Source organism: Anarhichas minor, unplaced genomic scaffold (genome assembly GCF_050575085.1).
Source record: "Anarhichas minor isolate MPS153535 unplaced genomic scaffold, ASM5057508v1 ptg000123l, whole genome shotgun sequence".
In the NCBI taxonomy this organism is placed as follows: Eukaryota; Metazoa; Chordata; class Actinopteri; order Perciformes; family Anarhichadidae; genus Anarhichas; species Anarhichas minor.
The window spans coordinates 549,918-564,031 of NW_027466569.1; the positions used below are offsets into that span (position 1 = coordinate 549,918).

General features: G+C 27.1%; 1 protein-coding gene across 1 annotated transcript in view; it reads left to right on the forward strand.

Moving 5' to 3' along the window:
- Positions 1-14,114, forward strand: part of slc9a5 (solute carrier family 9 member A5) — a 52,366-nt gene that overhangs the window by 21,504 nt on the left and 16,748 nt on the right. The window contains exons 11-14 of the mRNA XM_076083165.1: positions 564-655; positions 982-1,108; positions 1,709-1,858; positions 2,341-2,410. Coding sequence (XP_075939280.1) covers positions 564-655; positions 982-1,108; positions 1,709-1,858; positions 2,341-2,410 — 439 coding nt within the window. The remainder of the gene's footprint in view (positions 1-563; positions 656-981; positions 1,109-1,708; positions 1,859-2,340; positions 2,411-14,114) is intronic.

The window sequence follows — 14,114 nt, forward strand, 5'->3', positions numbered from 1 at the left end:
GACCACGTCCTCAGGGTCGCTGGATTACAGCAGGTATTTATGTATTGGGCTTCAGGGTCAGGTGAGACCACGTCCTCAGGGTCAGGGAGACCACGTCCTCAGGGTCGCTGGATTACAGCAGGTATTTATCTAGGGCTTCAGGGTCAGGTGAGACCATGTCCTCAGGGTCAGGTGAAACCACGTCCTCATGGTCAGGGAGACCACGTCCTCAGGGTCGCTGGATTACAGCAGGTATTTATCTATAGGGCTTCAGGGTCAGGGTCAGGTGAGACCACGTCCTCAGGGTCAGGGAGACCACGTCCTCAGGGTCGCTGGATTACAGCAGGTATTTATCTATAGGGCTTCAGGGTCAAGGTCAGGTGAGACCACGTCCTCAGGGTCAGGTGAAACCACGTCCTCATGGTCAGGGAGACCACGTCCTCAGGGTCGCTGGATTACAGCAGGTATTTATCTATAGGGCTTCTGGGTAATGTATTCTAAATGACAGGAAGATAAATCACCTGTGATCTGTGTTTGTGTGTGTGTGTTTGTGTTTCCATGTGTGTGTGTGTGTGTGTGTGTAGGGTGGGAACGTCCTGACCTCAGCCAGACTATCTCTTCCCTCGATGGCCAGCAGAGCCTCGTTCCCCGAAGTCACCAACGTCACCAACTACCTGTGAGTCACATGACTGACTGTCTCCATGGCGTGTCGTTGACATGTTGTTTGCGCGTTGTTTACGTGTTGTTGGCGTGTTGGTGGCATGTTGTTGACCTGTTGTTTGTGTGTTGTTTACGTGTTGTTTGCATGTTGTTGACGTGTTGTTGACATGTTGTTTGCGTGTTGTTGACGTGTTTGTGTGTTTGCATGTTGTTGATGTGTTGTTGACGTGTTGTTTGCATGTTGTTGACGTGTTGTGTTGTTGTTTGCATGTTGTCAACGTGTTGTTTGTGTGTTTGCACGTGTTGACTTGTTGTTGACCTGTTGTTGTTGTTGTGCTCTAGGCGTGAGAACGGCAGCGGTGTGTGTCTGGACCTCCAGGTGATCGATAACGTCCCCGGAGCCAAAGTCGAGGAAGAAACCGAGACGCATCACTTCCTCACAGGGAACCTGTACAAACCCAGGAGACGGGTAACAAATACACACACACACACACACACTAATACTCACAACAGTGACCTCATTCTTTAAGTAAAGATGTTATCGGAGTCTTTAAAGACATTTGATGGGTTCTATGGAGTTCCAAGGGTCCATGAGGACATTCTTTGTGTCCTGGAATATGTTGTAGAGTCTTTGAAGAGGTCCAGGGTTCCTTCAAAAGAGTACAGCGTTCCTTACAGAGAGTCTTTGATTACTTGAAGATGTTTCAGGAGTCATTAAAGAGGTTTTTTAAAAGGGGTCCATGCAGAGCTTCAAGGGAACCTTCAGGAGGTTGCAGGGTTTGTTGAGCTTCCAGGATCCTTGAGGAGGTTGTAACAAAGGTGGAGGGGAGTATCTAATGGAAATATAAACATCAAGTACTAACTCCTTAAAAAACAAGTTTTACTTTCTAATTGTGAAGTTGTCAAAGTTTAAATTGGTGATTTGAGGCTAAAAACTTAAACACAATATACATGAAAGTTGTCATGTTTCAGATTAAACTAAAGCGTTTATTGACCCTGTGTTCTGACTGTTGTTGTTGTTGTTGTTGTTGTTGTTGTTGTTGTTGTTGTTGTTGTTGTGTGTGTCCAGTATCAGTCCCACTACAGCAGACACTTCATGCCTCTGGGGGAGAAGGAGCGTCAGGACCGAGAGGTGTTCCAGAGGAATATGAAGAGCCGCATGGAGACTTTCAAGTCCACCCGACACAAACGACACAAGAAGGACCGGAGCCTCAAGAAGGTAAGAAACATACACTGGTTGTACTTCTACTTGTAGTAGTAGTACAAGTAGTAGCAGTAGTAGTAGTATTAGTATCAGTAGTAGTAGTAGTAGCAGTAGTACTAGTAATAGTAGTAGTAGTGGTAGTAGTAATAGTAGTGGTAGTAGTAGTAGTAGTTATAGTAGTGGTAGCAGTAATGTTGTTGTTTGTTGTTGTTGTTGCTATTGTGAGAGACTTTTAGTCCACAATCACTGGATCATTAATAACTCCTTTGATAAGTTTGTTTATGTTGAATAAATGCTTCTCTTAGATATTATTTTTTATTAATTAACCAGTTGAACACAGAGTCACAGTCCAGCCTCTGTGGACCAGTTCCCCCAGTACACTGCTGGTTCTTTCGGTTCATTAGCAGCTGGTTCTTTAATGACAGGCGTCTGATTGGAGGAGCTGCTTCCTGTTTATAGTTGCCGGTTCACTCTCGTGTTCATTGTTCCTTCTGCAGCGGCGAGCATCTGACTCCAGAGAGGACGGCAGCGACAAACCCAGACGCAACGTCAGCTGGCAGGACAAGAGTAAATAAAGACTCGCCATCATTAAAATACTTCTATCACAATAAGAGACAATTTAAATACTTCTATCACAATAAGATACAATATAAATACTTCTATCACAATAAGAGACCATTTAAATACTTCTATCACAATTAGAGACAATATAAATACTTCTATCACAACAAGAGACAATATAAATAGTTCTCTCACAATAAGAGACAATATAAATACTTCTATCACAAGAAGAGACAATATACATACTTATATCACAATAAGATACAATATAAATACTTCTATCACAATAAGAGACAATATAAATACTTCTATCACAATAAGAGACTATTTAAATAATTCTCTCACAATAAGAGACAATATACATACTTATATCACAATAAGATACAATATAAATACTTATATCACAATAAGATACAATATAAATACTTCTATTACAATAAGAGACAATTTAAATACTTCTATCACAATAAGAGACTATTTAAATACTTCTCTCACAATAAGATACAATATAAATACTTCTATCACAATAAGATACAATATACATACTTCTATCACAATAAGATACAATATAAATACTTCTATCACAAGAAGATACAATATAAATACTTCTATCAGAATAAGAGACAATATAAATATTTCTATCACACTAAGAGACTATTTAAATACTTCTCTCACAATAAGAGACAATATAAATACTTCTCTCACAATAAGAGACAATATAAATACTTCTCTCACAATAAGAGACAATATAAATACTTCTCTCACAATAAGAGACAATTTAAATACTTCTCTCACAATAAGAGACAATATAAATACTTCTATTACAATAAGAGACAATTTAAATACTTCTTTCACAATAAGAGACTATTTAAATACTTCTCTCACAATAAGAGACAATATACATACTTATATCACAATAAGATACAATATAAATACTTATATCACAATAAGATACAATATAAATATTTCTATCACACTAAGAGACTATTTAAATACTTCTCTCACAATAAGAGACAATATAAATACTTCTCTCACAATAAGAGACAATATAAATACTTCTCTCACAATAAGAGACAATATAAATACTTCTCTCACAATAAGAGACAATTTAAATACTTCTCTCACAATAAGAGACAATATAAATACTTCTATTACAATAAGAGACAATTTAAATACTTCTCTCACAATAAGAGACTATTTAAATACTTATATCACAATAAGAGACAATTTAAATACTTATCTCACAATAAGAGACAATATAAATACTTCTCTCACAATAAGAGACAATATAAATACTTCTCTCACAATAAGAGACAATTTAAATACTTCTCTCACAATAAGAGACAATTTAAATACTTCTATCTCAATAAGATACAATATAAATACTTCTATCACAATAAGAGACAATATAAATACTTCTATCACAATAAGATACAATATAAATACTTCTATCACAATAAGATACAATATTCATACTTATATCACAATAAGATACAATATAAATACTTCTATCACAATAAGAGACTATTTAAATACTTCTCTCACAATAAGATACAATATAAATACTTCTATCACAATAAGATACAATATACATACTTCTATCACAATAAGATACAATATAAATACTTCTATCACAATAAGAGACAATATAAATACTTCTATCACAATAAGAGACCATTTAAATACTTCTATCACAATAAGAGACAATATAAATACTTCTATCACAATAAGATACAATATAAATACTTCTATCACAATAAGAGACAATATAAATACTTCTGTTACAATAAGAGACAATTTGTATATACTTATATCACAATAACAGACAATTTAAATACGTATATCACAATAAGAGACAATTTAAATACTTATCTCACAATAAGAGACAATATAAATACTTCTCTCACAATAAGAGACAATATAAATACTTCTCTCACAATAAGAGACAATATAAATACTTCTATCACAATAAGAGACAATATAAATACTTCTATCACAATAAGATACAATATAAATACTTCTATCACAATAAGATACAATATACATACTTATATCACAATAAGATACAATATAAATACTTCTATCACAATAAGAGACTATTTAAATACTTCTCTCACAATAAGATACAATATAAATACTTCTATCACAATAAGATACAATATACATACTTCTATCACAATAAGATACAATATAAATACTTCTCTCACAATAAGATACAATATAAATACTTCTATCACAATAAGAGACAATATAAATACTTCTATCACAACAAGAGACTATTTAAATACTTTTCTCACAATAAGAGACAATATAAATACTTCTCTCACAATAAGAGACAATATAAATACTTCTCACAATAAGAGACAATTTAAATACTTCTCTCACAATAAAAGACAATATAAATACTTCTATCACAATAAGAGACAATTTAAATACTTCTATCACAATAAGATACAATATAAATACTTCTATCACAATAAGAGACAATTTAAATACTTCTATCACAATAAGAGACAATTTAAATACTTCTATCACAATAAGATACAATATAAATACTTCTATCACAATAAGAGACAATATAAATACTTCTGTTACAATAAGAGACAATTTGTATATACTTATATCACAATAACAGACAATTTAAATACTTATCTCACAATAAGAGACAATATAAATACTTATCTCACAATAAGAGACAATATAAATACTTCTCTCACAATAAGAGACAATATAAATACTTCTCTCACAATAAGAGACAATTTAAATACTTCTCTCACAATAAGAGACAATTTAAATACTTCTATCACAATAAGATACAATATAAATACTTCTATCACAATAAGAGACAATTTAAATACTTCTATCACAATAAGAGACAATTTAAATACTTCTATCACAATAAGAGACAATTTAAATACTTCTATCACAATAAAAGACAATATAAATACTTCTATCACAATAAGAGACAATTTAAATACTTCTATCACAATAAGATACAATATAAATACTTCTATCACAATAAGAGACAATTTAAATACTTCTATCACAATAAGAGACTATTTAAATACTTCTATCACAATAAGAGACAATTTAAATACTTCTATCACAATAAAAGACAATATAAATACTTCTATCACAATAAGAGACAATTTAAATACTTCTATCACAATAAGATACAATATAAATACTTCTATCACAATAAGAGACCATTTAAATACTTCTATCACAATAAGATACAATATAAATACTTCTATCACAATAAGAGACCATTTAAATACTTCTATCACAATTAGAGACAATATAAATACTTCTATCACAACAAGAGACAATATAAATAGTTCTCTCACAATAAGAGACAATATAAATACTTCTATCACAAGAAGAGACAATATACATACTTATATCACAATAAGATACAATATAAATACTTCTATCACAATAAGAGACAATATAAATACTTCTATCACAATAAGAGACTATTTAAATAATTCTCTCACAATAAGAGACAATATACATACTTATATCACAATAAGATACAATATAAATACTTATATCACAATAAGATACAATATAAATACTTCTATTACAATAAGAGACAATTTAAATACTTCTATCACAATAAGAGACTATTTAAATACTTCTCTCACAATAAGAGACAATATAAATACTTCTCTCACAATAAGAGACAATATAAATACTTCTCTCACAATAAGAGACAATATAAATACTTCTCTCACAATAAGAGACAATTTAAATACTTCTCTCACAATAAGAGACAATATAAATACTTCTATTACAATAAGAGACAATTTAAATACTTCTTTCACAATAAGAGACTATTTAAATACTTCTCTCACAATAAGAGACAATATACATACTTATATCACAATAAGAGACAATTTAAATACTTCTCTCACAATAAGATACAATATAAATACTTCTATCACAATAAGAGACAATATAAATACTTCTATCACAATAAGAGACTATTTAAATAATTCTCTCACAATAAGAGACAATATACATACTTATATCACAATAAGATACAATATAAATACTTATATCACAATAAGATACAATATAAATACTTCTATTACAATAAGAGACAATTTAAATACTTCTATCACAATAAGAGACTATTTAAATACTTCTCTCACAATAAGAGACAATATAAATACTTCTCTCACAATAAGAGACAATATAAATACTTCTCTCACAATAAGAGACAATATAAATACTTCTCTCACAATAAGAGACAATTTAAATACTTCTCTCACAATAAGAGACAATATAAATACTTCTATTACAATAAGAGACAATTTAAATACTTCTTTCACAATAAGAGACTATTTAAATACTTCTCTCACAATAAGAGACAATATACATACTTATATCACAATAAGATACAATATAAATACTTATATCACAATAAGATACAATATAAATATTTCTATCACACTAAGAGACTATTTAAATACTTCTCTCACAATAAGAGACAATATAAATACTTCTCTCACAATAAGAGACAATATAAATACTTCTCTCACAATAAGAGACAATATAAATACTTCTCTCACAATAAGAGACAATTTAAATACTTCTCTCACAATAAGAGACAATATAAATACTTCTATTACAATAAGAGACAATTTAAATACTTCTTTCACAATAAGAGACTATTTAAATACTTCTCTCACAATAAGAGACAATATACATACTTATATCACAATAAGATACAATATAAATACTTATATCACAATAAGATACAATATAAATATTTCTATCACACTAAGAGACTATTTAAATACTTCTCTCACAATAAGAGACAATATAAATACTTCTCTCACAATAAGAGACAATATAAATACTTCTCTCACAATAAGAGACAATATAAATACTTCTCTCACAATAAGAGACAATTTAAATACTTCTCTCACAATAAGAGACAATATAAATACTTCTATTACAATAAGAGACAATTTAAATACTTCTCTCACAATAAGAGACTATTTAAATACTTATATCACAATAAGAGACAATTTAAATACTTATCTCACAATAAGAGACAATATAAATACTTCTCTCACAATAAGAGACAATATAAATACTTCTCTCACAATAAGAGACAATTTAAATACTTCTCTCACAATAAGAGACAATTTAAATACTTCTATCTCAATAAGATACAATATAAATACTTCTATCACAATAAGAGACAATATAAATACTTCTATCACAATAAGATACAATATAAATACTTCTATCACAATAAGATACAATATTCATACTTATATCACAATAAGATACAATATAAATACTTCTATCACAATAAGAGACTATTTAAATACTTCTCTCACAATAAGATACAATATAAATACTTCTATCACAATAAGATACAATATACATACTTCTATCACAATAAGATACAATATAAATACTTCTATCACAATAAGAGACAATATAAATACTTCTATCACAATAAGAGACCATTTAAATACTTCTATCACAATAAGAGACAATATAAATACTTCTATCACAATAAGATACAATATAAATACTTCTATCACAATAAGAGACAATATAAATACTTCTGTTACAATAAGAGACAATTTGTATATACTTATATCACAATAACAGACAATTTAAATACGTATATCACAATAAGAGACAATTTAAATACTTATCTCACAATAAGAGACAATATAAATACTTCTCTCACAATAAGAGACAATATAAATACTTCTCTCACAATAAGAGACAATATAAATACTTCTATCACAATAAGAGACAATATAAATACTTCTATCACAATAAGATACAATATAAATACTTCTATCACAATAAGATACAATATACATACTTATATCACAATAAGATACAATATAAATACTTCTATCACAATAAGAGACTATTTAAATACTTCTCTCACAATAAGATACAATATAAATACTTCTATCACAATAAGATACAATATACATACTTCTATCACAATAAGATACAATATAAATACTTCTCTCACAATAAGATACAATATAAATACTTCTATCACAATAAGAGACAATATAAATACTTCTATCACAACAAGAGACTATTTAAATACTTCTCTCACAATAAGAGACAATATAAATACTTCTCTCACAATAAGAGACAATATAAATACTTCTCACAATAAGAGACAATTTAAATACTTCTCTCACAATAAAAGACAATATAAATACTTCTATCACAATAAGAGACAATTTAAATACTTCTATCACAATAAGATACAATATAAATACTTCTATCACAATAAGAGACAATTTAAATACTTCTATCACAATAAGAGACAATTTAAATACTTCTATCACAATAAGATACAATATAAATACTTCTATCACAATAAGAGACAATATAAATACTTCTGTTACAATAAGAGACAATTTGTATATACTTATATCACAATAACAGACAATTTAAATACTTATCTCACAATAAGAGACAATATAAATACTTATCTCACAATAAGAGACAATATAAATACTTCTCTCACAATAAGAGACAATATAAATACTTCTGTTACAATAAGAGACAATTTGTATATACTTATATCACAATAACAGACAATTTAAATACGTATATCACAATAAGAGACAATTTAAATACTTATCTCACAATAAGAGACAATATAAATACTTCTATCACAATAAGATACAATATAAATACTTCTATCACAATAAGAGACAATATAAATACTTCTGTTACAATAAGAGACAATTTGTATATACTTATATCACAATAACAGACAATTTAAATACGTATATCACAATAAGAGACAATTTAAATACTTATCTCACAATAAGAGACAATATAAATACTTCTCTCACAATAAGAGACAATATAAATACTTCTCTCACAATAAGAGACAATATAAATACTTCTATCACAATAAGAGACAATATAAATACTTCTATCACAATAAGATACAATATAAATACTTCTATCACAATAAGATACAATATACATACTTATATCACAATAAGATACAATATAAATACTTCTATCACAATAAGAGACTATTTAAATACTTCTCTCACAATAAGATACAATATAAATACTTCTATCACAATAAGATACAATATACATACTTCTATCACAATAAGATACAATATAAATACTTCTCTCACAATAAGATACAATATAAATACTTCTATCACAATAAGAGACAATATAAATACTTCTATCACAACAAGAGACTATTTAAATACTTCTCTCACAATAAGAGACAATATAAATACTTCTCTCACAATAAGAGACAATATAAATACTTCTCACAATAAGAGACAATTTAAATACTTCTCTCACAATAAAAGACAATATAAATACTTCTATCACAATAAGAGACAATTTAAATACTTCTATCACAATAAGATACAATATAAATACTTCTATCACAATAAGAGACAATTTAAATACTTCTATCACAATAAGAGACAATTTAAATACTTCTATCACAATAAGATACAATATAAATACTTCTATCACAATAAGAGACAATATAAATACTTCTGTTACAATAAGAGACAATTTGTATATACTTATATCACAATAACAGACAATTTAAATACTTATCTCACAATAAGAGACAATATAAATACTTATCTCACAATAAGAGACAATATAAATACTTCTCTCACAATAAGAGACAATATAAATACTTCTCTCACAATAAGAGACAATTTAAATACTTCTCTCACAATAAGAGACTATTTAAATACTTCTATCACAATAAGATACAATATAAATACTTCTATCACAATAAGAGACAATTTAAATACTTCTATCACAATAAGAGACAATTTAAATACTTCTATCACAATAAGAGACAATTTAAATACTTCTATCACAATAAAAGACAATATAAATACTTCTATCACAATAAGAGACAATTTAAATACTTCTATCACAATAAGAGACAATTTAAATACTTCTATCACAATAAGAGACTATTTAAATACTTCTATCACAATAAGAGACAATTTAAATACTTCTATCACAATAAAAGACAATATAAATACTTCTATCACAATAAGAGACAATTTAAATACTTCTATCACAATAAGATACAATATAAATACTTCTATCACAATAAGAGACCATTTAAATACTTCTATCACAATAAGAGACAATATAAATACTTCTCTCACAATAAGAGACAATTTAAATACTTCTCTCACAATAAGAGACAATTTAAATACTTCTATCTCAATAAGATACAATATAAATACTTCTATCACAATAAGAGACAATATAAATACTTCTATCACAATAAGATACAATATAAATACTTCTATCACAATAAGATACAATATTCATACTTATATCACAATAAGATACAATATAAATACTTCTATCACAATAAGAGACTATTTAAATACTTCTCTCACAATAAGATACAATATAAATACTTCTATCACAATAAGATACAATATACATACTTCTATCACAATAAGATACAATATAAATACTTCTATCACAATAAGAGACAATATAAATACTTCTATCACAATAAGAGACCATTTAAATACTTCTATCACAATAAGAGACAATATAAATACTTCTATCACAATAAGATACAATATAAATACTTCTATCACAATAAGAGACAATATAAATACTTCTGTTACAATAAGAGACAATTTGTATATACTTATATCACAATAACAGACAATTTAAATACGTATATCACAATAAGAGACAATTTAAATACTTATCTCACAATAAGAGACAATATAAATACTTCTCTCACAATAAGAGACAATATAAATACTTCTCTCACAATAAGAGACAATATAAATACTTCTATCACAATAAGAGACAATATAAATACTTCTATCACAATAAGATACAATATAAATACTTCTATCACAATAAGATACAATATACATACTTATATCACAATAAGATACAATATAAATACTTCTATCACAATAAGAGACTATTTAAATACTTCTCTCACAATAAGATACAATATAAATACTTCTATCACAATAAGATACAATATACATACTTCTATCACAATAAGATACAATATAAATACTTCTCTCACAATAAGATACAATATAAATACTTCTATCACAATAAGAGACAATATAAATACTTCTATCACAACAAGAGACTATTTAAATACTTCTCTCACAATAAGAGACAATATAAATACTTCTCTCACAATAAGAGACAATATAAATACTTCTCACAATAAGAGACAATTTAAATACTTCTCTCACAATAAAAGACAATATAAATACTTATCTCACAATAAGAGACAATATAAATACTTCTCTCACAATAAGAGACAATATAAATACTTCTCTCACAATAAGAGACAATTTAAATACTTCTCTCACAATAAGAGACAATTTAAATACTTCTATCACAATAAGATACAATATAAATACTTCTATCACAATAAGAGACAATTTAAATACTTCTATCACAATAAGAGACAATTTAAATACTTCTATCACAATAAGAGACAATTTAAATACTTCTATCACAATAAAAGACAATATAAATACTTCTATCACAATAAGAGACAATTTAAATACTTCTATCACAATAAGATACAATATAAATACTTCTATCACAATAAGAGACAATTTAAATACTTCTATCACAATAAGAGACTATTTAAATACTTCTATCACAATAAGAGACAATTTAAATACTTCTATCACAATAAAAGACAATATAAATACTTCTATCACAATAAGAGACAATTTAAATACTTCTATCACAATAAGATACAATATAAATACTTCTATCACAATAAGAGACCATTTAAATACTTCTATCACAATAAGAGACAATATAAATACTTCTATCACAATAAGATACAATATAAATACTTCTATCACAATAAGAGACAATATAAATACTTCTGTTACAATAAGAGACAATTTGTATATACTTATATCACAATAACAGACAATTTAAATACTTATATCACAATAAGAGACAATTTAAATACTTATCTCACAATAAGAGACAATATAAATACTTCTCTCACAATAAGAGACAATATAAATACTTCTCTCACAATAAGAGACAATATAAATACTTCTCTCACAATAAGAGACAATTTAAATACTTCTCTCACAATAAGAGACAATTTAAATACTTCTATCACAATAAGATACAATATAAATACTTCTATCACAATACGAGACAATATTAATACTTCTATCACAATAAGATACAATATAAATACTTCTATCACAATAAGATACAATATACATACTTATATCACAATAAGATACAATATAAATACTTCTATCACAATAAGAGACTATTTAAATACTTCTCTCACAATAAGATACAATATAAATACTTCTATCACAATAAGATACAATATAAATACTTCTATCACAATAAGAGACAATTTAAATACTTATATCAGAATAAGATACAATATAAATACTTCTATCACAATAAGAGACAATTTAAATACTTCTATCACAATAAGAGACAATTTAAATACTTCTATCACAATAAGAGACAATTTAAATACTTCTATCACAATAAAAGACAATATAAATACTTCTATCACAATAAGAGACAATTTAAATACTTCTATCACAATAAGATACAATATAAATACTTCTATCACAATAAGAGACCATTTAAATACTTATATCACAATAAGAGACAATATAAATACTTCTATCACAATAAGATACAATATACATACTTCTATCACAATAAGATACAATATAAATACTTCTCTCACAATAAGATACAATATAAATACTTCTATCACAATAAGAGACAATATAAATACTTCTCTCACAATAAGAGACAATATAAATACTTCTCACAATAAGAGACAATTTAAATACTTCTCTCACAATAAAAGACAATATAAATACTTCTATCACAATAAGAGACAATTTAAATACTTCTATCACAATAAGATACAATATAAATACTTCTATCACAATAAGAGACAATTTAAATACTTCTATCACAATAAGAGACAATTTAAATACTTCTATCACAATAAGATACAATATAAATACTTCTATCACAATAAGAGACAATATAAATACTTCTGTTACAATAAGAGACAATTTGTATATACTTATATCACAATAACAGACAATTTAAATACTTATCTCACAATAAGAGACAATATAAATACTTATCTCACAATAAGAGACAATATAAATACTTCTCTCACAATAAGAGACAATATAAATACTTCTCTCACAATAAGAGACAATTTAAATACTTCTCTCACAATAAGAGACAATTTAAATACTTCTATCACAATAAGATACAATATAAATACTTCTATCACAATAAGAGACAATTTAAATACTTCTATCACAATAAGAGACAATTTAAATACTTCTATCACAATAAGAGACAATTTAAATACTTCTATCACAATAAAAGACAATATAAATACTTCTATCACAATAAGAGACAATTTAAATACTTCTATCACAATAAGATACAATATAAATACTTCTATCACAATAAGAGACAATTTAAATACTTCTATCACAATAAGAGACTATTTAAATACTTCTATCACAATAAGAGACAATTTAAATACTTCTATCACAATAAAAGACAATATAAATACTTCTATCACAATAAGAGACAATTTAAATACTTCTATCACAATAAGATACAATATAAATACTTCTATCACAATAAGAGACCATTT